Raw genomic sequence first — 24,262 nt, forward strand, 5'->3', positions numbered from 1 at the left:
GGGAGGCTTGCTCCCAGGGACATACAGAACCCAAGGCTTAGGATGTTTTCTCTGCTTCTTGCAAAGCCTCATTGGCCAAATGAGACTTTCTCAGCTGGATGATCACCAGATTCAAAGCTGGTCTCCCTGGATTTGGAAGCAAGGACAAAGTTTGTTTAATCTGTGCTGCTTCCAGTCTCTGCTTCTCTCCTTCTTTTTCTGCCCCATGGGACTGACTCCATATGGGTCTATCACCCCAGAGGTTATGACCCTCTCCCACTTCTGTCCTACTTGTAGGCTCAGGCAGTGTTCCTTTGAGTATGGTCTTATCCATGAGATTCCAATAGAGACTGAAGTCCGCCAGTAAGCAAGGATCAGTCAAGAGACAGTGGGGCTGGGAAGAGTGCTGTAGTTTCAGAGGTGACCTCTTTGCTGATTTTAGAGCTCTGTTCGGTGCTTGCTGGCCACTTGCCAGTACAGAAGGAGCTCTGGATTCACTAATGCTTGGTTCATGGTTAGACTTCCGTGCATAATTAGTATTTTTAAGTCATTTTGTCTAAAGGCTTCAAATTTAGAGATGCTAAGTACTCGAGAGATATTTTATGGATCGCAGCTGAGTTTAAAAGGATCTTGCAGCATCCCTCCCCAGCCCTTACTACTGGCCAGCTGCTTCTAATCACATCCAGCAAAGTCCTGTGACAGACTCATTCTTCCAGCTTCTTGCAGAAGATGTCATGCTGTAGGTCGGCCTGGGTCTTTCTGAGAGCTGTAGAACAGTGTCTCTCAAACTGCAGTGTGAGTGCAGATCACTTAGGCATCTTGTTAAAACGCACGTTCTGATTCTGTAGGTCTGCTCTGCAGCTCTAACGAGCTCCCAGGTGATGCTGATGCTGGGGTCTGAGAACCCCCCTTTTGAGTAGCTAGGAAATTGCTGAATGTCAGGCATATAAGGGGACTTAGAAATGGATTACCAGATCTGAGCCTGCGACTGTACAACAGAGGATACAGAGGCCCAGATAAGAAGAGTGGCTTGCCTGAGGTCACACAGCAAATTAGTGGAAGAGACCAGGACTAAATCTCAGTTCATCACTTTCCCTTGGTGTTGTATATGCTTTTCATCTGCTGATCTGGAAAGTAGAAATAAGGAATGAAAGAAATGAAAATAAGGTTTTCTGTTGGCATTATCAAGTTTTGAGCAACCTCATAGAGCCAAAATGTTATATGTTATAGTTTAGACCCACCTGGATTTCTTCTTTCTTAGGTTTTTGTGAGACATTTTCTGTATTAGGGGCTTCCCTGGTGGCCCAGATGGTAAGGACTGCCTGTGATGCAGGAGACCCAGGCTCAATCCCTGGGTCAGGAAGATCCCCTGGAGAAGGGAATGGCAACCCACTCCAGTATTCATGCCTGGAGAATTCCATGGACAGAGGAGCCTGTTGAGCTACAGTCCATGGGGTCGCAAAGAGTTGGACATGACTGAGTGAATAACACTCACTTTCCTTCACTTTTCTGTATTAACCTCAGGATCTTAAATGGAGCCCACCTCACACCATTTTTGGTATCAGCAGTGCTTGTTGAGCAGAACTTGAGTCCCTTTCACACAGCAGCCGGAAGGTTCCAGGTAGCCCCAACTGAGTGTATAGACTGAACTAGCTCTCAGATTCCAGGAACAGAAGGGTGGTATATGACACTGAGCCAGTCATCAGACTTGCTTAGCCCTTCGGCTTATACAGGCCAGTGGCAAAGGGGACATCCTTGGAATGCAATAGGTAAGTTTGACCCAGAGATGCCACCGAGGACCTGGGGTTGTGGGAAGAGCATGGCACCCAGAGAACAGGACAATAGCAACCACACTTTTGTCCGTCAAGAAGGTCCTGGGAGTAGGGAGGGGACATAGGTGCAGGCAGTTTGCAGTCACCTCAGCAAGTGGGCAAGGGCTTCCCAGGTAGCTCAGTGGTAAAGAATCTACCTGCCAATGCAGGAGACACCGGTTTGATCTCTGGGTCAGGAAGATACCCTGGAGGAAAAAATGGCAACATACTCCAGTATTCTTGCCTGAGAAATTCCATGAATAGAGGAGCCTGGTGGGTATAGTCCATGGGGTCACAAAGAGTTGGACACGACTGAGCGACTGAGCACACAGGCAAGTAGGCACACTTTTCATTCTGTAAATATTTATTGTGTGCCTGTAACATACCAGATGCTGAGCTGTGCACTTGTGGATGTGCAAGATGAATTCCTAAGAGCTCTGGTCGCAGGAGGCTCCCAGCTAGATTCTGCATCACAGTCATCTCTTGGAGTAATATCAAAGTGGGACTCTGGTCTTGGTTGAACGATTTGATAGGTGGGGATTCAGATAGAGGACGGAATTTAGGGTCATACTTGCTGGATGTCTAGCACAGAGCAAGGATGGCATGGTTTCTGGAGTAATGCCCAGTGATGAAAGCCAAGGAAAAGGTCAAAACAGGAATGGCAGCACCCTGCGTTTGCTTCTGAGCTGCTAACCTCAGATACTTGAAACCTCTCCTAACTGAGGCCAGGGCTGACTGCTCAGGACTGGGCTGGGACTGAGCCCACAGGGAAGGTCACCTGTAGCCATGTGAGAACATGGGGCCAGACACTCTGAGACCAAAAAAACGTAATCACGCAGGCTTACCATCTGTTTACCTGCTCACCCTTCCTGCCTTTGGCTACTTTTGTTGTAAGAATCATCTTATTCTGTGGTTATAGAGATTAAGGTGCAGGAAGCTTCTCAGGATCAGGCCCTCTGGGGGATCAGAGGTGCCAAGAGGCCCCCGTCATCACTTATACTAACATCTCTGAGGGTTGAGATATCATTAGGTGTCTCCTGATGAGGCAAGTGACTAATGCTTCAGTGGGAGAAGACTGGATGAATGGGTACTTGACTTGAGACTCCTCAGCCAGGCTGTTTGAAATTGACATCCAGAGACTAAGGTGGAAGGTTTGCAGTGTTAGTAGTGCTAGTGACAGTCAAGTGGGGAGCAATGCCTGGTGCCTGCTAGGCCCACAGTAAATATGTGTTGACTGAGTAGGTATTGACAAAGTGCTTTACAGTATGCAAAACACTTCCCAAGCATTCCTCTTCCAGACTTCTGTGAGATAGGCAGAGCATTATACCCATTTGATACTGAGGAAGTGGAGGCTCAGGGTGTTACATATTTTGTCCAAGATCACACAGCTGGTAAATGGCCAAGCTGATACTAGAACTCAGCTGAGTCTCTTTCTAATGTTCTTTCTTTGAAGACGGGTTTGAAAATGCACACAGGTATTGCTGGGGACCTGGCTGTTGCACATTCAATTTTTGGTAGTTATTAAAAAGATATCACTTTTTTAACGCAAAACATTTTTTTTCAAAGGAAATGTGCCTCTCTGTGTGCATTTTCCCCAAATTGAGCCCTTGGGTGTCTTTATTTTTAATAAGGAAGGAACACTTGGGTCTGGAACAGCTGAACCAAGCACCATTGCTGCCTACTCATTAGCTCCATCTAATTAGATTGAAACCAAGGAAGGAAGTGGCAGAAGCAACCATTTTGTTGTAGCAGGAATGGTCACATATGGCCTTGAACCGGCCTTCCTTCTCCAGAAGACCATTAGGATTCAGCTTGTTTCACAGGACAATAGTATATTTCCATCACAGAGAGAGAGAGAGAAATTGAGAGAGACTGACAGAGTGACAGATTGATTTCTGGGACCCTAGAGACTTGGTGACTCATTGTATCTTTTTGTTGGTGCTCAGACATGTAGGGCAGAGAGGCTAGTGTTTTTTCTTTAAGAACAAACTAGATACAAGCCATTTCTCTGAAGTACTTGGAGGACCTTGAGTTCCTGTAAATAGCTTTAAAAAGAAAAGTACACCTGAAAGGTTTTGTCCCTGAAACTTGGGCCCCAAGTTTGCATGTGAGTAGAACAGTGCTGGCCCCGATCCCAGGCCTGCTGTAGGTTATTTTGTACAGTCCTCAGTGGCAACTCTGACCTCTGGGTCTGCTTACTTGAATCAAAGCTTTCAGCTGGAATTTTCCATATTCATGCCTCTCTGTTGCACAAATCGTAAGGTAGCAAATGAGGAGAGAAGGTGATTGATCGAACTCCTAGGCCCACACTTTATGTGAAGGAGCCTTGGGGAGTGCCAAGGGCCAGTTGTGCCTTTTCTGAGACTAGTTTCTACCAGCTCCTTGGGCTGGCTTGCTTCCTTTCCCCCTGCCTTTACTTCCATCTCTGTTCCCTTCCCCCATCCCACATCAACCCCTCTTACTACCCTGTGGTCTCCCCGTTCATCCCTAGTCTTGCCCCCTTTCCTCACCTTCCACACAGGAAGTGCCCGTGCACTCGCTTCCTTGCTCAGTGTCTCCCGGGAGCAGTCTGTTCTCCTTGGCAGAGCTTGCAGGGAATTGCTGGCTCTTTCTGGTCTCTTCAGCCTGTGAATTACCACTGCTCCTTTGCATAGACCCTGTTTGTAGCCAGACTTAGAGCAATTCCTGATTGCTCAGATTCTCTCCCTGCCCCTGTGCCTTTGCAACTGCCAGTCCTTTGAGAAGATTTTAGTTTCTAATTCAAGTATATGCCCAGGCAAAATTAGGTGTTTTCTTTCTCTTTTCTGCTTTTAGTAATTCAGATGTATTCTTGCTCTTTTTTTAATTGTATAATTTTGTAATCATTTGTTTGAATGTTTATCCCTCTTTCTTATCACAAATACATCAAGCATTTGCTTGTACATTTGATTTTTGGTACTTTTTAAAAAAAGAGCATATTTATGTATATATTTATTTATTTATTTTGGCCACACAGCTTGCAGGATGTCAGTTCCTCCACCAGGGATCAAACCCAGGCCCCAGGCAGTGGAAGTGTGTAGTCATAACCACCGGACCACCAGGGAATTCCCATCAGATAGCATTTTTCAAATGCAAAACCTTTTTAAAAAAAACTAAATGTGCCTCTCTGTGTGCATTTTTACCAAATTGGGTTGAATCCTTGGGTCTCTTTATAAAATAAATATATGAATATAAATGTCTGCTTTGTGCTATTACTATCTAGCCATTGTTGAGTTCTGACTCTGAGTCAGGCATTAGGCTACAGTTAGGGCTTTCCATTCACTCATTTCCTCCTCCGTGGGCATAGAGCTTATTATTTTCTCCACTCTACAGACTAGGAAATTGTGACTTAGAGTTTTTCAGTGACTTGGAAAGATCCAAGAACTAGTAATTAGTAGATCCGGGGCTCAGGCCAGGCATGGTAGATACTGTAGATGTAACATGCAATATGACATCAACTTTTCCTTCAAGGAGCTTGTGGTCTAGTTGGTGAGACAAGTAAGTCAATATCAGGCCAGGATGCTGCGTCCGGTGATGAGGGGGTTCAGGGTGCCTCGGGGTGGGGGGAGGGCGGACCGGGGCTGTGCATACCCACCCACCTCTGTACCCCTGGCACCCAGCACTGTGTTGTTTCCCTCTGTGACCAGGATTCCATATCTCACTCCTCTCTTGTTCCACTTTGTGTTTCTCATCAGTCCTTCTGCAGTGCCTCCTTCTCCATCAAGTTTGGAACGTGTGCTGTCTCCCTCCTGCCCCATTCACACAAACCGCCCCAAGCGGGTGAGGACGTGCGTGAGAGTGGGGTGGTTTCTGGAGTACCAGGAGTCTCTGGAGATTGCCTGTGCTCAGCTCATTTGTCATTGCCTTGGCTTCCTGGAGCGTTTCCATCCTAGGAAAATTTTTCTTGGCCTCAGGACAGAACTTCTAAGAACATGTCCCAGGATTGGGCCCTCTGGCACCCTGTCCCTCTCACCCCACAGGCTCTGGCTAGGCCTCTGCCATGCCCTGGATTCTTGCAGGTCAGAAAGCTCTGAGACATGACCGCTGTTCTTCAGGGGCTCGGAATACAGTAGCCCAGATCAGGTGAGGGGCTGCGGCCTACCTAGGTCTGGAGGATGACCCCTGGGCCTGTGGCAGCACTGAACCAACACCGGAATCAGGTGTGAGGAGAGAAGGTTTCACCGGCAGGAACCTCATAGATGAGTCATCTGGGGTTGGAGGTGTGGTGGACTGTCTGAGGTCAGAGTAAGGAGAAATGCGAGCTAGCCCCAGGATCTTACCCACATTTCTCCCTGTTAGAGTAACCTCCCCATGTGGATGTTAGTGTCAAACCAGGCAGAGGCTCTAAAGGATAACTGTTTTGATCCAAAATCAAAAGAGGTGAATTCAGTGCCTACAGAGGAAAACATTCTAATTCTTCAGGGGTACAAAGAAAGGGAATAAAAGAGTGGGGAGCAAAATATAAGGAGCCCCTCCTGTGTGTATTGTACCAGGTTATTATGTAATAATACATGTGTTAGTTAAGTTCATAGCAACCCCCTGAATCTATATTTATTGATGGGAAACTGAGACTGAAGTCATGTCACCCGTAAACAGAGAGTAGCCTTTGCAGCCTGGTCAGTCCTAAGCATCACCTCAGCTTGCTGCTGTTCCCCAGGCACTGAAAAATACCTCCAGAGGAGATGATTGAGGAAGCTTAACGTACCATACAGGAAGCCTCAGACTGGCCACTATGAAAGTGCCAACCAAGGAGTAAAAAGTTGTTACTAAGATCTTTGTCAGCAGGGGCTAGGAAAGAAACCCTATGCTTTCTACCAAGAGTGGTGGAAGGTTCTTTTGACCTTCCCTTCCCTGCCCTGGGCATGGCGATCTCTTCCTAGGGTCCTCCACAAGCTCTGGGTATGACCCCACGATCTCTGAGGGAGCCCTCTGTCTCACCCCGTCTGTTGGCGTCTTGATGAATAACCTTCAGACGATTTAGGCTGGCCTGCTGGAGCCCTCTCCATGACTGTGTGTGATCCGTCTTACTGCCAGAGCTCATTTGGGCTCCTTTAATAATTGAAGGCCAACGTTAAATGTTTCACAGTTTGTCCTTCGCGGACAGGAGTGGTTTTCTGGGTGTAAGTGATATGTCCCGTCTCCCAAGGACGCTGTGTTTCCTGAAGTGCAGCTGATTCAGCACGCTCGGTTATGGCCGCCAGGTCACCGAGGTTTCGTCAAGTCCTCCTTTCAAGAGCCATCTCTCCTGTTTCACCTTTGTGAACAAGCCTGGGAGGCTCCGTGGCTAGGGCTGGAGATCACTTGACTGAGAATTTGGACTAAGGAGGGCAGCCATTTCCCATTGCTCAGAGGAGTCAGTGCCTTTTGTCACTTCAGCACAGAAAGAGGGGCCGCTGCAGGTCTGGGTACCATCTGTTTACCCTGTACTGGTCATTCGAGGACAGTTCTAATTGCAGTTTCCCCAAGCCACGTGCCTCCAGGCCTCTCTGTCTTCCTCACCTTCCCCCACACCCTGCTGACCTCTGTTCCTCCTTCTGGCTCAGTCAGGTTGGCTCTGCCAGGGGCTCTGTGGTGAAGGGTCTTTCTCTGCATGTCCACAGCCCTCTGTGTCTCCTCTTTCTTGGCACTCATCCCCATGTGTGGAGTTGTCTGTTTACTTGTCTTTCCCTGGTGGACTGAGAGCTCTTGGGAGATGATGGGATCATGAACCAATGAACAAATGGAAGTAGTTTGTAAATTCTGCTCCTGGAAAAATCATAATAACGATTAAGGAGGAAAATTGACATTTATAGAGGACCTATTCTGGCCCAGGTGCTGGGCTGGCTATGCCATCTCATTTAATCTTCACAATGGCCTTGGATGGTGGATGCTAGAGGTTACACGAAGAAGTCAAGCTTTCTGCAGTGCTTCATTGTGATCCTTCCGGTTTGGGACTGACTCACCACAAATGACCTGCCTTGTAATTTAATAATGAGTACGTTAGAAACTTAAAAAAAAAAATGCTTTCTTTTAATTTTGCAGTTTCACAGTTTAGCATTGAGTACAATAATGTATCAGATGACTGTCAAAATGCAGCACCAACTCTTTTGCTGGAAATAATTACAGTTTGCCAACCCTGTTTATTTTAAGCAACTCCAGTGCCTTAATGTACTGTGCTGTAAATTGAGCCTGTGATGTATGGATTATTCAGGGGGATTGGAATGGCAAGGAAACCAAGGGCAGATCCACTGGATGGGTGGTAAAAAAGGAAATAGAACATGTCCCTTTGTTAAATACATTCTCCTGAAGATGTGTTTATAATTTGACATGTTAGACAGCTGGAAAAATTAGGAGCTGCTTTGCTGGAGAACTTGGCCTGATTCTTCAGACTTGCACTTGGAAAATGAAGCCATTGGTCCTCTTGGTGATTCTCTGGTCAAATTGCTTGTTTCTCAGGCCATATGCAGTTCAGGGCCTGCATACATGGACTTGCCCCAGCCAGGCCAAGTCTACTGGCTTGTGGGCCTGGTTGCTGTTGGTTCTAATTTCACATTTCTTACTGCCTTCTTATTATTGCCTCCTAGGTAGACCATTGCCCCCTCTAAGTTGTCTAAAGCAAGACTCAGCCTGGCAGAGTGGAAGCTGGAGTTAGATTTGTGCTTGAATTCAGGCTGCCACTTTTATTTAGGGAAAGTTGTGTGACCTCTCTGAGCCTCAGTTTCCTCATCTATATAAGGAGGTTATTCACTGAAAAATTATTTATTGAATGTCTGTTATGTGCCAGCCACTATTCAAGGCATTTGGGAAATAGAAATTCTTGTCTTGGTAGAATTTACATTTTATTGAGGGGAGACAACAGTTAGAACTGGACATGGAACAACAGACTGGTTCCAAATAGGAAAAGGAGTACGTCAAGGCTGTATATTGTCACCCTGCTTATGTAACTTATATGCAGAGTACGTCATGAGAAATGCTGGGCTGGATGAAGCACAAACTGGAATCAAGATTGCCGGGAGAAATATCAATAACCTCAGATATGCAGATAACACCACCCTTATGGCAGAAAGTGAAGAAAAACTAAAAAGCCTCTTGATGAAAGTGAGAGAGGAGAGTGAAAAAGTTGGCTTAAAGCTCAACATTCATAAAACTAAGATCATGGCATCCGGTCCCATCGCTTCATGGGAAATAGATAGAGAAACAGTGGAAACAGTGTCAGACTTTATTTTTGGGGGCTCCAAAATCACTGCAGATGGTGACTGCAGCCATGAAATTAAGACGCTTACTCCTTGGAAAAAAAGTTATGACCAAACTAGACAGCATATTAAAAAGCAGAGACATTACTTTGCCAACAAAGGTCCATCTAGTCAAGGCTATGGTTTTTACAGTAGTCATGTATGGATGTGAGAGTTGGACTATAAAGAAAGCTGAGTGCCAAAGAATTGATGCTTTTGAACTGTGGTGTTGGAGAAGACTCTTGAGAGTCCCTTGGACTGCAAGGAGATCCAACCAGTCCATCCTAAAGGAGATCAGTCCTGAGTGTTCATTGGAAGGACTGATGTTGAAGCTGAAACTCCAATACTTTGGCTACCTGATGCGAAGAGCTGACTCATTGGAAAAGACCCTGATGCTGGGAAGGATTGAAGGCGGGAGGAGAAGGGGACGACAGAGGATGAGATGGTTAGATGGCATCACTGATTCAATGGACATGAGTTTGAGTAAACTCTGGGAGTTGGTGATGGACAGGGAGGCCTGGCGTGCTGCAGTCCATGGGTTGTAAAGAGTCAGATATGACTGGGTCACTGAACTAAACTGAACTGATGAGGATTTAGTGAAGACGTATCTGTAAAACACCTTGCTGTTTCATTGGACTTCCAGGTTTCCCAATGGCATTTTCATTCTCCCAGTCACCCAGGCTCCAAGCTTCAGTATTTTATGTGTGCCTGCTCTTTGCCCCTACTGCCAGTCTCTTGCTAGGGCCTGTAACTGTGTCTTTCTTTTCTGTCCCTTACTTCCTCATCCCTATTATCCTTCAGGCTAGTTGGTGACCTCTCACCTGTCCAACCACAACAGTCTCCTGACCATTAGCTCTGCTGCCTCCCATTCTCCACCACTATCTCCTCCACCTCCTTCCTTTCCAGGCCATGAGGCAGTGTTGAGCCATCTCACTCCTGCTCATGACCCCTCAGGTGCTCAGTGGTGCACTCACTTGTTCATTCCTTTGTTCATACATTCAGCATCTTTTGAGCATCTGTTAACACTCAAAGTCATTTGAGTCAAGTTTAATAGAGGAAGCAGACTAGAAAAATAAATGACCGTACTGATTCAGAAATGTCTGGTTTTTACTAGCTTGTATTATAACGGATTTGGAGTTCAGGGAATTATTACATGATGCATAATCATATTACATATGATACTATGTAATATTATATGTAATATGATACACAATCATAGTCATTACATGAGTAGTGTGAAACAGCTCTGTCTATACGAAAAAAGTAAAGTTCTCTTTTCTCAACCTGGCATCTAGAACCTTTCCTGCTTTGGCACAGACCTACCTTTCTATGTCTTCTTCTTCCACATCCGAGGTAAGTGAGCCTATTTCTCCCACCAAGGGAATAGCTTGCAGTACTACACCATGGCAGCCTTCTCCTTCACACTTCCATGCCCCCAGCTTTTTGTTTTCTCAAGATTTGTTTTCTGATGTGGACTGTTTTAAAAGTCTTTCTTGAATTTTTTGCAGTATTATTTTCTGTTGTTTTTTTTTTTGGCCAAGAGGCCTGTGGGATCTTAGTTCCCCAGCCAGGGATCCAATCCACACACCCTGCATTGGAAGGTGAAGCCTTAACCACTGGACTGCTGGGGATGTCCCTCACACCCTCCATGCCTTTGTTCACACTCGTCCACCTGCCAGAAGTGCCAATTTTGCCTAATCTGGGATCTGCCTGCTTTTCTGGACTCGGCTTTAGATGGCACCTCCTTGTGAAGTCTTCCCTGATCCTGTGTCTTAAGTGATCTCTCCCTTCTCTGAACTTTCACAGCATTTCTCTGTCATTCACAGCTTTCCACCTTGGATTTTAGGTTGGGATGTAGGTATGTGTACTTTATTTCCCTTCCTGGACTGTGAATTGATGGAGGCATGGATCATTTTAGTCTTTTACCACCCATAGCACCTGGCATAGCACCTTTTCCAGAGGAGGCACTCAATGAATCTTTGAATGAGAGACTGAGTGGATGTTACCCAAGCCAGAACATCTAGGGAGAGATTTGCCTTGGCAATTCTTTCCCTTATGCTGATTGGAATGAAGTACTAACAAGTTTCTGGAGTCCAGGTGTATTGAGCCTGCATGGACCTGCTATTGTCTGGTGCTATAACTCAGAAGGCATTTTCTCATAGAAGCCATGGTGTAAATAGTTGTTGTGAGTAATTCCATTAGTAGTTCCAAATATCTGACTTAGAATCACACACTTTTGGAGGCTTGTTCATTCATAAGTTGGGGACTGCCTCTTTTTTTGAAGATGCTCCACTTCTACTGGAGGCAGGCAGTGTCTGCTTAGCCAGACTGCCAGCCACCATCCAAAGGCACTGTGAGGTGAAGGAAGGGACACAGAACTTAGGTCACAGAGACATAACCAGCTCTCCCACTTATTAGCTGTGTGATTTTCAGCAAGGTACTTTACTGACCTGAGCCTCGATTTTCTAATCTGTAAAGCAGGAATAAAAATTTCTTCCACTAGGCTTAATGAGGATCAAGGAGGTAACCTGAATAAAGGACAGTGCCTAATAAATACTTATACATGTCATTTAACAACATTCAAAACAACAGAACATTTATTTCCCTTTTATTTTGTGCATTTCGGAAGTTTCTGTCGTCTAGGACAGTGCTGCCCAAATATTATGGTAGGTGTGAATCACCTGGGAGCTTCATTAAAATGCAGAATCTGATCTTGTAGGTCTGGGATGGGGCCTGAGATTCTGTTTCTAAATATGCCACGCTGCTGATCCTGGGACCATATTTGGAGTAGCAAGAGGTTAGGGTGATGGCTCTCAGCTAGGGCCTGCCTCCAGGTCACCTGGAAAGCTTCTTAAAATAGGATTTCTGGGCCCCATTGCTAGTGATGCTTTCATTCAGTACATCTGGGCTGGGGTCTGAGAATTTTCATTTCTAATAATCTCCAAGATGATGCCAATGCTGCTGGTCAGGGACCACACTTTGAGAACCATTGTGGTTGTGAGGTAATAGGGATGAAGTTAATAAGGAAAAATGGGGAAGTAATGATAATTCTTGAATGCCAGGGTACTTGTGCTCTCTGCTCTTTTGGTTGTAGAAGTCCATATGATAACTATTAACTGACAAGGCTCTGGAATGTCTTATTAATAATTAAATAACAGCAACAAGCAACACTTGCTGAGCACTTATTATGTGCCAGGCACTGTGCCAGAAGCTTTATATAGTCCCACTTAATTCTGATAAAAATTTTATTGAAGTGGATACTGTGATTTTCTGGCTTGGTGTTTCCCATGTTAACTGATTCATAAGAGTCAACTGGCGTGGTTGCTAAAAATACACATTTCTAGGTCTCTACCCTGGTGATTTAATTTGGTGAGGCCTAGTGTCCCCGGTGGTTCTTACAATCAGGTAGACCTGGAAATCTCTCCTCTAGTTACTCATCTCTCTACTTCTCTTTCATCTATGTCCAATATTAAAACTGCCAATTTCAAAGAAATACTGTAATAGAGGGGCTTCCCTGACTTCCCAGGTGGCTCAGTGGTAAAGAACCCGCCTGCCTCTGCAGGAGATACAGAAGATCTTGGTTCGATCCCTAGGTTGGGAAGATCCCCTGGAGGAACAAATGGTAAACCCACTCCAGTATTCTTTCCTGGAAAATTCCATGGACAGAGGAGGCTGGCCAGCTACAGTCCATGGGGTCACAAAGAGTCAGACACAACTGAGCACGCACACACACACACAGCAATGCTGCTGCTGCTAAGTCGTTTCAGTCATGTCTGACTCTGTGCGACCCCATAGACGGCAGCCCACAAGGCTCCCCCATCCCTGGGATTCTCCAGGCAAGAACACTGGAGTGGGTTGCCATTTCCTTCTCCAATGCATGAAAGGGAAAAGTGAAAGTGAAGTTGCTCAGTCGTGTCCGACTCTTAGCGACCCCATGGATTGCAGCCTACCAGGTTCCTCCATCCATGGGATTTTCCAGGCAAGAGTACTGGAGTGGGGTGCCATTGCCTTCTCCGACACACAGCAATAGAACACGATATATTTGACATTAAAAGTTACACTAAGCCCAGTTTTTCTTTGATGGTTCAGAAAACCCTTTGGGAGCCCTAGATGCCTTGGGAGCCTGCATTTTGACCATCCCTTGACTGTAAAGGTGCAGAAAGACTAGGTGATGGAGCATTCTATTTATTAGAAAGCCAAGGAAGCCCAGGCCGACTGTATAATATTTGGCTGTTTTGAGGAAAAGCATTTTATTTGGAATATTTTTCTGGGAAATCGGTCTCCATCGCAGATGGATTCTGTGATTCCACAGGATTTTAAGAAAGATGAAAATGTTGTACTTTCTTCTCTACGGTCAGGGCTTGTTTTCCCACAACAAAGCCAGCCTCTTGCTTGGAGCACACATACCCCATCACTTCATCAACAGCCCCAGTTGATGGTCTCCCTCACCTTGCCAGGGCCTTAAGCTCTTCTCTGGTTTTCCAGCCACTGGCTTCTTTGCACAGGATTTTACATTTAGCCTGGGGTTGTGTATTCCATATTTCATTGAAACTGTGGCTAAGGATAGAAAATGGGAAATGTTTCGAGTTGTATTTACAGTTGGAAATAACCAACTGCTCGCCTACTCTGGGGACGGAGGAGGTCCTGTCTGCCTGTCTTGATGGGGGTGGTGGCATAGGGCAGTGAGGTGTAGCAAGGATGAAGTTGTCTGTTAAATGTACCATGTTTTAGCCATCAGGAAAGATTGTTGTGAAACCAAAGAAAATTGAGACTTTCTTTAGTTCTGTTGATGCTAATCTGAATTACTTCTTGGGCCATTTGATGTAACAGCTCTCAGGGTAACTTTCTGATTCTAATGGGAGCAGTATTTCAGTTTGATGGAATGAGCACTGGACCCAGAGTCAAAACAGGTAGGGACTCAGGTCAGCTCTCCCTCTGATTTCTTCTGTGTTCTAGGTTAGTTAGATAATCACCTCTCTGGATATCACCTTTATCTTTAAAATAAGGAGATTGAGTTCAGTGATCTCAGGATCAGCTTGATATTCTGTGCTCTTTTGATGACCTGTTCCCAGGAACATGTGCCATTGTAATAACTTGTCCCAAAATGCAGTCAAATTCACCCACTCAACCACTATCTATTGGGCATCTAGTCTCCAATATTTCAAGTACTGCCCTGGATACTATGGGTGATGTAGCTGTAGATAAGCCACACAAATCCATTCACTCATTCATTGTTTCATTCATTCATATACAATCATTTATTTTTTGAGCATCTATTTTGTGCCAAGCACTATGCAAAAAGCTATGAATGATACAATAGTAAATTAGACACAGGTTTCATTGTCAGGTAACTTGCTGTCTTAGGGGTAGATAAGTTGTGTACATACTGTAACCATTGTCTTTAAAAGAGGCCTTCTCATTTTGTTCTCTGTCTCCTTACCCTACTTTTAATAGCATTTATCACCTGACCTTATATTATTTGTTTTGTATCTGTCTCTATCAGAATGTAAGCCTCATGAGAGCAGGGGTTTTGTTTTGATCACTGTTATACTCTAGCACCTAGGTTAGTGCATGGATAAAATAAACACTCAGTAAAATTTTTTAAAAATAAAAATACACAAGAAGCTAGAAATTATGTCTATTTATATAAAACTTCCCTTCAGCTCAGTGAAGGGAAATGTTGCTTCTAACTAGGACAATGATCTTTAAATCCTGCACATTAGAAATGCTTTGTGAACTTAAAAAAAAAATCAGTTGCCAGGTCCCACTCCATACTAAGTCAGCATCTCTGAGTGATGATTGGACACCAGTATTTTATAGGAGTTCCCCAAGTAAAGATAATGGGTAGCTAAAATAATGTAAGCTAGAAAAATCAGGGAAAGCTTCATGGAAGAGGTAGGGCTTGAGATGGCTTGAAAATCCTGTAGGATTTGGATGAGAAGGAAGCATTCCACATGGAGTACACAGCATAGACAAAGTGCAGAGACAAGAATCACAGGCTGAGTTCAGAATCAGAAGGAGTTCATTTGGGGCTGGAGCCTAAAGAGCACGAAAGGGAATAATTAAAGCAACATTTATAATGGTTGGCTGTGGCCAGTTTGAGAAGGTCTTTGAGTTCTAGGCTTAGAGATTTCAACTTCATTCAGTTTTGCACCAGAAAGAACTATGAATGGTTTTTAAACAGAAGCGATATCATCAGACTTTTCCCTGACTGCTCTTAGAGGATGAATGGCTTGGAAGGTGACAGGGAGGCCAGTTAAGAGGTGGTACCATGGTCCATGTAATTTGGGCTCAGCCTAGGGTTGCATCACTGGTATTGGAGACAAGGGTTGAGGTACAGCTAGGGTGCAAAGCCTGCCTACCCTCCAACTGTGGTCTTCTTTGAGAGCTCTTGGTGGAATCACTGGCATTGCAATGATCAGTACCTTTTGATCATGCCAGGGGAGCCAAGTTCCACTGCATCCCTAGTCCAGTTTTGTCCTAGGCATAACTGATGAACTGATAGTGCTACTAAGACCTCCTTCCTGAAACGATAGGCCATTTTATCTAGGGAAGAATTTTTACACATGAAACTCAGAACCTTTGAGACAGAGGTTTCTGTTATTTTAATGTGGCAGTGTGTGCGTTTACTTCATCTCTGATTAATTCCAGCACCATGGATACCATCGGGTATAACGACCAGTATCTGGAGCTGCTAATTTCTTAAGCTCTGTCTGGGTGTACTGAGGACAGCCTGCTTCCAGAGACAGCTTTGAGGAAGGGCCGGGAGCCATGGGCCAGGGGGTATATTTCCAGGAGCCTCTCATTATCTGAATATGTTCATCTACAAAGAGCTGAAGTTTCTGAGTGCGTAGGACATCTGCATAGGCTAAGACACCATATGTGTGTGGGGCTAGAGGAAAGCAGGGTTGATGGGGTGAGGTGGTGATTGGGTCTAGTTTGCTGATACAGGCTTGTGCAGAGAGGACTGCCTGCCCTTGGCCAGATGCTGCCTGTAGCTTGTGCATCCCCAGGGTCATGTGCTACTCAAAAGGACAGGCAAAGCCAGAGTTGCTAGTACAGATTATTTTTTTCCTCCCTGGATCTGTTTTGCCAGGACTGACCTTATTCACAGTCAGTTTCAGAATGTCAGTCCCTCAGATATGCACCGACTTTACAGCTTGCAAGGAGCTTTCACACCCTTTATCTCATTGGAATCTCACAACAGTCCTGTGACTTAATTAGGACAGGAGTTGTTCATCCATTTTATTGATGAGAAAACTGGGGTTGGGATGGTCTTAGGTAGCTTATTCTAAAGTCATGTAGATATAAAGCATAAAGGCTGGGGCTTGTTCATGCAAGAGCCAAGAGGCCAATGGTCGGGGCTGCTTTAATGGCATTTATGCACATGGCAGTAGGAAAAGTTAAGGGTTTGGCACCTTCACATCTGTCTCTCCATTCCTTATGAAGGTAGTTCTGGCTTGTCTTCTATATGAGTCTCATGGTATAATGAAGCTTAGTCATAACATCAATAAGACATCCATACTGTGATAGTTACTCACACAAAATGACACATTACTCTGTGCCCCCTGGGCTCTGATCTAGCTTACAGGTTGATCCTTGTTAGCACCATTCTTTGCAGCCGCATCTCCCACTGGAAACGATAACATATTGGGCTCCTCATATCTTGGAGCATGTTCATTTATCAACATGGGTTCCTTCCCTTCACAAGGAGTATGGAACAACTTAGAAGCACCAGGAGTATGGAACAACTTAGAAGTACCTTGGAACAGAAGAAGCACGGCTCTGGTCAACATTCATAATAATAGATGGCCAATTACATTGTTGCTTTCACTTACAAAGTGCAATATATCGCATATGTTCCTTTAAAGAATTCTAGGAAATGGGTATTATGTTCCCATTTTACCAATGAAGAATCTAAGATCCCTAGAGAAAAATAAAAGGCTTGGCTTTCCCGAGGTCCCAGAGCCATCTCACTCCAAACCCTGTTCTCTTTCCATTGTACTCCTGGCTTTTCCTACCAGTACCCTTTGATCTCTTAGACTTGTTCTGGCATAAGCTCCAGTTTTTTCTGTGATTCCAAGCTAAACTATTTATTACGTTTTCTGCAGCTTCTCTATCCTTTTAGTCTTGGAAGCGTTCCACAGAATTCAGCAGGAAGGAGTTTATTTCTCTCAGACCCTGAGATTTTTCTGTGACTTCCCATTCTGACCATGGAACTCCGTTCATCTCTCTTAGCTAGAGCTCCCACTGGTCTCTGCCTTTATTTTTCCCACTGTCAAGTTTACCCTTGATCTGAACCTTAGACCCTTGTCCTTTTTTTCCTAATCTGTTCAATATTTCTCAAGGTTCTTCCTGTCAGTCTTGCCTCTGTGATAGACTAAGGCTCCCCCTCCTATCAGGTAGTCTCAGTTTCTTGCATATATTTATTCGTTCATTCACTTACTCATCAAGCATTTCCTGAATGCCGATGTCAACCACTGTGTTTAAGGACTGGGGGATCTGAGATGTTAAAACATGGTTGAGGAGACCATAAAGAATCAGGAGCCTTTACGGTTCAATTTGGTAATGATTGTTAAGGCATAAACAATCAGTTTTTGTGGGAGCATAGGAGGAGGGACACGTGATCTAGATTTGGCAGAGGGCAGGGGGTCACTAGAGAAGTTTTCTTGGAAGAGAGCCTGATGTCTGAACTGAGTCCTAAGGGATGGTTTGAAGTTGGCTTAGAGCAATTGGTGGTGGTGCTGGTTGGGGGGAATTGTGGGGAGAGCAGAGTGCCAGTTAGAAACATCTGCTTATATAAAGACCCAGAGCATCCAGTTTAGGGAATTGCAAGCACTTTGGCCTGATTGGAGTAGAGATTGTAGGGATGGTGAGGATTAGGCAAGAGAAAGTAGTCTGGAACCAGATTGTACAGGACTCTTAATTCATTCTAAAGGTGATGAAGGGTCATAGAAAGATCTTAAGTAGAAGAGTGACTTGTTAAGCATAGCATTTTAGAAAGATAGATATGGTGGCAGGGGGATAGATGGATTGGAGAGAGAGAGAGAAGAGGTAAGTCAGAAGACTGGCAGTAACTGAGGCCTGAGCTGATGAGAACTTGAACTAAAGTTAGGGCAGCAATAATGGACAGACTGAGTGAATGGATTCAGAATATACGGAAGGTGGAATTTCTGGAGCTACGAACTGATTAGCTGTCCATGCGATTGAGAGGACACCCTTACATGCGCTACCTTGCCTTCTCCTTTTGCGGTCCCTGTTTGCAGTCCGAAGAGAAATCTGATGTTTGTTTTCCAGTTGGCTCTCTTCCCTTACCCCATTCTCCCTGCAAGGTCCTTCTTCTTCTGGCTAACGCTACCTTTATTATCTGTTTGGTCAGTGTCCAGGGCATTCTTTCTGTTTGCACTTGGAAACAGTGACACTGCAGATCAACCAAGAGGTATCACTCATGTTTCCTCTGGTAACCATCGTTCCCCCTCTGTCAGGATAGAGCCAGCCTCTTCTAAGAGGATACCTGAGGGGGAGTGAGATACAAGGTGACTTTAGTTGCTAAGTTACCTCTAAAGGAGGAGAGGACAAGTATCCCTCTTGCGTTTTTGGAATACAAAAATCTTTAAACACAGAAAAGAGCATGTAACTACTCCCCATCAAGAGAAGAGGAAGCTTGGTGTGGGCAGATTGAGATGCTCCAGGTCGGTGACACTCGAAACTGTCCTCTCCATGGCTATGATGATGGGTTTGATCTTTTACGGAATAGAATAGAGCATCAGCACCAGAAGGGACCTTGGAGATCATCCAGCTCATCTTCCTTGTTTTGCAGAAGACTCTGAGATCTCTAGGGGGTGGTGTGGTTTGCCCAAGGTCGTGATTAGCTAGTAGCAGAGCTAGGACCAGAACTGAGGCCCTCTACTTCAGTTTTTGTTTCAGTTGCCCCATAAGACTACATGATTCTTTTTTTCCTTAAAAAAAACTTTTTTGACAGTTTGACAGTCTAGAGAATCAGACTTACAGGCTGCTTTAGCAATAAGTGTATATTATTAGATGGTTTCCCACACCCCCCACTTCCCAAGGGACTGGAAATAGCCTGTCCAAGATTGTAGGGTGAGCGAGGGGTAGAGGGGTCTCCAGACTTGGACTCTAGTGCTCTTTCCAGCACAGCGCAAGGTCTCACCCAGGGCCCAAGACTTGGATAGCTTGGCTCCAAAGACAACGGACAGACTCATTCTTCAAAGGCATCACAATCACAGTCATTTCATAAGATCCAAAAGACATTCCTTCTTTTCTCTTTTTTCCTTGAGTGTTCTTTTTTTTTTTTCTTCTTTGACAAAAGTGTATGGTGGTGGAAATGACGTCAGTTTAATCAGGCTGCTTGACACAGTACTTTTCCACTGAATTTACTAGGAACCGTGAATTTGTTGTAGCAAACTGCCCTGCAGGCTGCAGTGTCTGATTGGCATGCCAGAAGCATCACTAGCGAATAGCTAAATAGAGATTGGGGAGAAAACTGGGTCAGGAAACAGGCCTCCTGTACCTGCAGCGGCTGCGGAAGGCTGCGCACAGGCGGCAGGTGGCCACAGCATGGCACTGTCTCCCAGAGCCTGAGCCGGCGAGCACCCCGCCCCCCAAGCTCTGCGCTGCAGCACCCCCCCCCTTTGCAGGTGATCCTTTCTGTGGCCATTTTGCCTTCTGTTTCTCTACAACTGCAAAGCTCTTATATCTGGCAGCTCAGAAATGGCTTTTTCTTAATAAAACAACAACAACAACAACAACAAAGATTGGTTCAGATGGAACCTTCATTAGCCACTGGTATTCCAAACCATGGAGCAAGTCTTTTGGTTTTCCAGAGCTGTATTTGTCAGGGGGTTTGAGAGTCCTGCACAGTGTTGAGGAAAGGCTTGGTCCCATTTCTATTTGCCTTTCTCCTGATTTCCCTTCCTTCCTCTCTCTCCCTGCACCCCCCAGAGATTATTGACTTCATCTCTGAAAGTCTCAGTGCTGAGCACCAAGATAAATCAGGGTCTCCTAAAAGGAGAGGGGAGTGATTATGCCAGAAGGTTCAGGGGCAACTTCTTGAAGGCAGTGGCATTCAAGCTAGGCTTTGAGCAATGAATTGGGTCAGCATGGCAGGCACTGAGGGGAGGATGCTGGTGGTCTGCTCATGCTGCCTCTGAACTGCCTTGTGGTGACTGGAGACCTCCCCACTCATCTGGGGCTAGAATCTATCTCAGCATGTAGGGCCTGACAGATCCCCAAGAATCTGTTCTTCTAGGCTTCTTATTTTGTAGATGGACAAATGAAGGCATGAGATGAAGAGGCTGGAAGATAGGCCAGCTCCGTGCTGTTGTAATCACACTCTGCCCAGTCATGTACTTGGCCTCACTTCTGACAGAGTCCTGAGAACATCCACTCCTCCTTCTGGGTTTCATTCCTATCATTGTTTTTTGATCCCATCATGTGAACTCAGAGATGCCCAGGTGGTCTCTACCTATAAATTACCAATTAGGGAAGGGACCTGGGTCCTGCTGGCATTGGACTCCTAGGTCACTTGGATCCTTGATGGATAGTTACATTCCATTGCTTGCTCAAGCCAAGCCAGATCAGGCCAGGACTGCTTTTTCAGAAGGGCTGGTGCCTCCCCAAGAATGCTTGGTAGAAATGGATCTTGTCTCAGAGCAAGGGCTCAAATTCTCACAGTCAGAAAAGTTGAGCATGGCAGGAATCCAGGTCATTGTATTTTTATGTTATTCTGTGAGAGAATTTGGCTTATTTTGGCTGAAAATTGTTTTTAATAAAGTATACTTAAATTTACTGAAATTTGCTTTAAATACAACTTTTGCTTGACCATTTTAATTCTATACAGCATCTCTTTTTCCCTTTTAAGGCAAAATCAGAGAGTGAGAATAAAACAACCTCCCTAGTAATTTTCCCTGAATCTTTTGGATAGTCTCAATTCAATATGAGGAGTTCTGTCTTTGGATCAAGTATTGATGTTACAGTTGAAATGCAGAAATGTATACCAGTTTTGGATAGATGCACCAAAGTTTGCTGAGCAAATGAACAATCTGTACAGGATCTTTCAAAGCCAACCTCAAGGCCAACTTGTTTTGGAATACAGTTGATATTGATAACTCACATGTCAGGTAGCCTCTGGTGTGAGCTAAGTAGAATGAACAGAAGAATAAGCCCCATTAGAATAGTCATCAGAAATTCCAGCTCTGAAGATCAGCCTTTGATGGTCCTGGTAGTCAGATGGCCAGAACAGATCCTGTCCTCCTCAAATCAGAGGTTCTTTTATTTTATTTTAGGTCAGAGCAGGTGGTTTTAAATGCCTCTAAATAATTTTCCTGGCTTTAGAAGGTTATATTCATTTGCAAATTCGTAGGCCTAGCATCTAATTGGTATTTGCTGAAAGAAAGGGAGAGAAGGAAGGGAGGGAAGGAAAGAAGAAATGATTCTTGATACTTGGCAGGTTTCCACCCAGAGGCTGACACATTCATAGAAATTTCCATATATTCTCATTTTAGGGTCATACTAGGACTTGTCATAAGAGTGAACATCATCTGAACATTCAAAGAAGTGGTTGGAAGAGACAGAAAAGCTGGAGAGAGATTGTAATTTGAGGTTTGTCAAGAGCCACCTATCTTCCTTAACACGGTTACATAAAGGAAGCGAAAGGCAGGAGTCACAGTAGAATGCCCATACAGGCTCAGTGTGGCTTGGCCAGCGTCCTCTACAGTCTTTCCTGAGCTTATCCACCCCTGGCCTTGGCCTTGTTAGTCAGGGACACTTAAGAGTGGTCCTTAGTTCTCAGCTGTTCATGCTGGCTGTTGCCAAGGGCCGCTTGGAGGACCCAGGCTCTTCTCCTGGAGGACCCAGGCTCCTCTCCTGGAGGACGCCCTCTGCTCCACTGGTTCTGGCTGTGACCCATGCTCCCACTTCCAGTCTTGACGGTGCTTTTCTGTTTCTGGGAGCCCTCATTCGCCCTCTAAGGAACGCAGGGTACAAGACACACAACCAGGATAAGATCTAATGCAGTGGGCTTCTCATATTTTCTCCTCTTCCCTCTGACACTTCCCTGAATGTACCCGCCTGCCACCCTCTGGCCCCAGATGCCCGCCGCTCTGTTCTGGGCATGGAGCAGATATGGGCTGGCTGCTCTGGTGCTTTCTGCTCATGCCTTCAAAGCCTGTAAAGATGCGGTGGAGGAGGGATTGTTCACTGCTGATGGCTGTTGTCTTCTTAAAGATCATCAGCATAGAGGGCATAGAGGTTCCCCTTTTCTTCTCTCTCCATGACTGACCTCTTGCCTACTTTGGTGACTCCCCAATTCTGGGGCCAGTTAGAAACGTCAGGCAGCTTCAGTGTGCCCTGTCCTCTCTTTCATATCTATCCATTCAGTGATCAAATACTGGGACCTTCCTGGTGGTCTAGTGGTTGAGACTTTGCCTCTCAATGCAAGGTATGGGTTCCATCCCTGGACTAGGAGTTAAGATCCCATGTGCCTCATGGCCAAAAGACCAAAACAGAAGCAACATTGTAACAAATTCAATAAAAACTTTAAAAAAATTATAAAATCCTGTGATTTTACCTCTGCAATGTCCCTCAAATCTACCCCTATCTTCTCATTTCTCTTGTCACGTGTTGTTGTTATTGTTTAGTTGCTCAGTCATGTCCAACTCTGCGACCCCATGGACTGCAGCACTTCCCTGTCCTTCACCATCTCCTGGAGCTTGCTCAAACTCACGTCCATTGAGTCGGTGATGCCATCCAACCATCTCATCTTCTGTCACCCCCTTCTACTCCTGCCCTCAATCTTTCCCAGCATCAGGGTCTTTTCCAATGAGTCAGCTCTTGTCACATGAACAAGCGAATAAGCTTCTCTTCTCAAACCTCTTCTCTGGAAACCTCTGCCCTGGTTGCAGTTTTCACAATGTCAGCTTCTGCTGCTTGCTTCCAAGGCCCCTCATCATTTACTTGTTTGCATCTCGGGCTCTTATATTAAATGTTCATTAAACATTCTATGATCCATCCAGAGCAACCTTGTCAGAAGAGAGGGAGGAGAAAAGCAAATATCTATCTTTTCTCGTCATTTCTCTCAGATGAATGAACTAAATATTTTTATTGCCTTGAAGATTAATTATCTTTTGTTCCTGGGCCAGCTTTAATATTCTCGCTGTATCTTCTTGTGACTGGGACCTGACAGCTGGAACTTCTGCCCCCCACTCTGAACCTGTGCTTTTGCCAGATTTCTCAGCATCTCTGTACCATGTGGGCTTCTGCAGTGAGTCACAGCCCAGGGGTTCAGGGAGATTGGAGTCTGACCTGCGGGATTTAGATTAAGTACTGGATCATAGATCTCAGAACTGAGAGACCTCCTGAAATCTTCTGGTCCTTTCTGGCACATGAGATACTGCTATTGCATTTTAACAAATAAAACACCTGAGAGCCAAAGAATTTAAGTGACTAAGCCATGGTCACCCAGCTCATAAATCTTAAACTCTAATGCCAGACTGGACTTTAGGCTCTAAATGTACTTTATCCTCTCTGGATAATCCATCTCTCTATTTAGAGAAGGCTTTAAATCTCTGAATTTCTCTCTGCATGTGAAACAATATGGGTCCCCCTTTTTGCAGTCCTGTGTCTTGTCAATGTAAGAAAGGAAAGCAGCCTAGAAGTGACCTCCTCCCAGACAGGTGACAGCTGGTGGACAGGCAGACATGCCCTACATCCCCTGTCCCTTGTTCCCCAGAGAGCTCAAGGGCTTGGCCTATGGGACCCTTTGTCCTACCTGATTCTTCTCCAATGAATCCTTGTCGGCCCTCATGTACAAAAGGAGGATTTTGTTTCTAAAGTGGTTTCTCAGTCCCTCAGGACCACTAAGCACTACTTCCTCATTTCCGCCTGTGTTCCACCTCAAACCAAAAGAGCAAATTTGTGTTCTTCCTGCATGTGCCCTATGCACACCCCACCTCCCAGCTATCTCTCAGTTCTCTGGGTGTTCTTCTGTCCTCCTGATTACCGGAGCCTGGAGTCCTCTATGACTTGGCTTGATAGGCTCTCTCCAGTCACTTAGTCTGTCAGCGCTCACCAACCCTGTCCTTTTCCCCTCTATTCCTGTCTGCTCCTTTGTGGCCAGAATCCCTCCATGGCCATATAGCTGTGCCCTTCTTTCCTGCATCACTATAGCAGCCTCTTCTTGATCTCCTGGTCCTTTGTCCTTCATTGCATCATGCAGACTGGTTG

At 45.2% G+C, this 24,262-nt stretch overlaps 1 protein-coding gene across 9 annotated transcripts in view; it reads left to right on the forward strand.

The window, feature by feature from the left end:
• The window catches only part of SERGEF (secretion regulating guanine nucleotide exchange factor), a 243,957-nt gene that overhangs the window by 108,816 nt on the left and 110,879 nt on the right, over positions 1-24,262 (forward strand). The window contains exon 10 of one of the 9 annotated variants that reach the window (XM_081541455.1): positions 21,544-21,640. The exons of the other annotated variants lie outside the window; for them this stretch is intronic. Within the exon in view, the coding sequence (XP_081397581.1) occupies positions 21,544-21,639 (96 nt within the window). The 3' untranslated portion in view covers position 21,640. The remainder of the gene's footprint in view (positions 1-21,543; positions 21,641-24,262) is intronic. 9 annotated transcript variants of the gene reach the window in all.

The sequence above is a fragment of the Giraffa tippelskirchi genome, chromosome 11 (assembly GCF_054371585.1).
Source record: "Giraffa tippelskirchi isolate mGirTip1 chromosome 11, T2T-mGirTip1v1.2.pri, whole genome shotgun sequence".
Taxonomy (NCBI): Eukaryota; Metazoa; Chordata; class Mammalia; order Artiodactyla; family Giraffidae; genus Giraffa; species Giraffa tippelskirchi.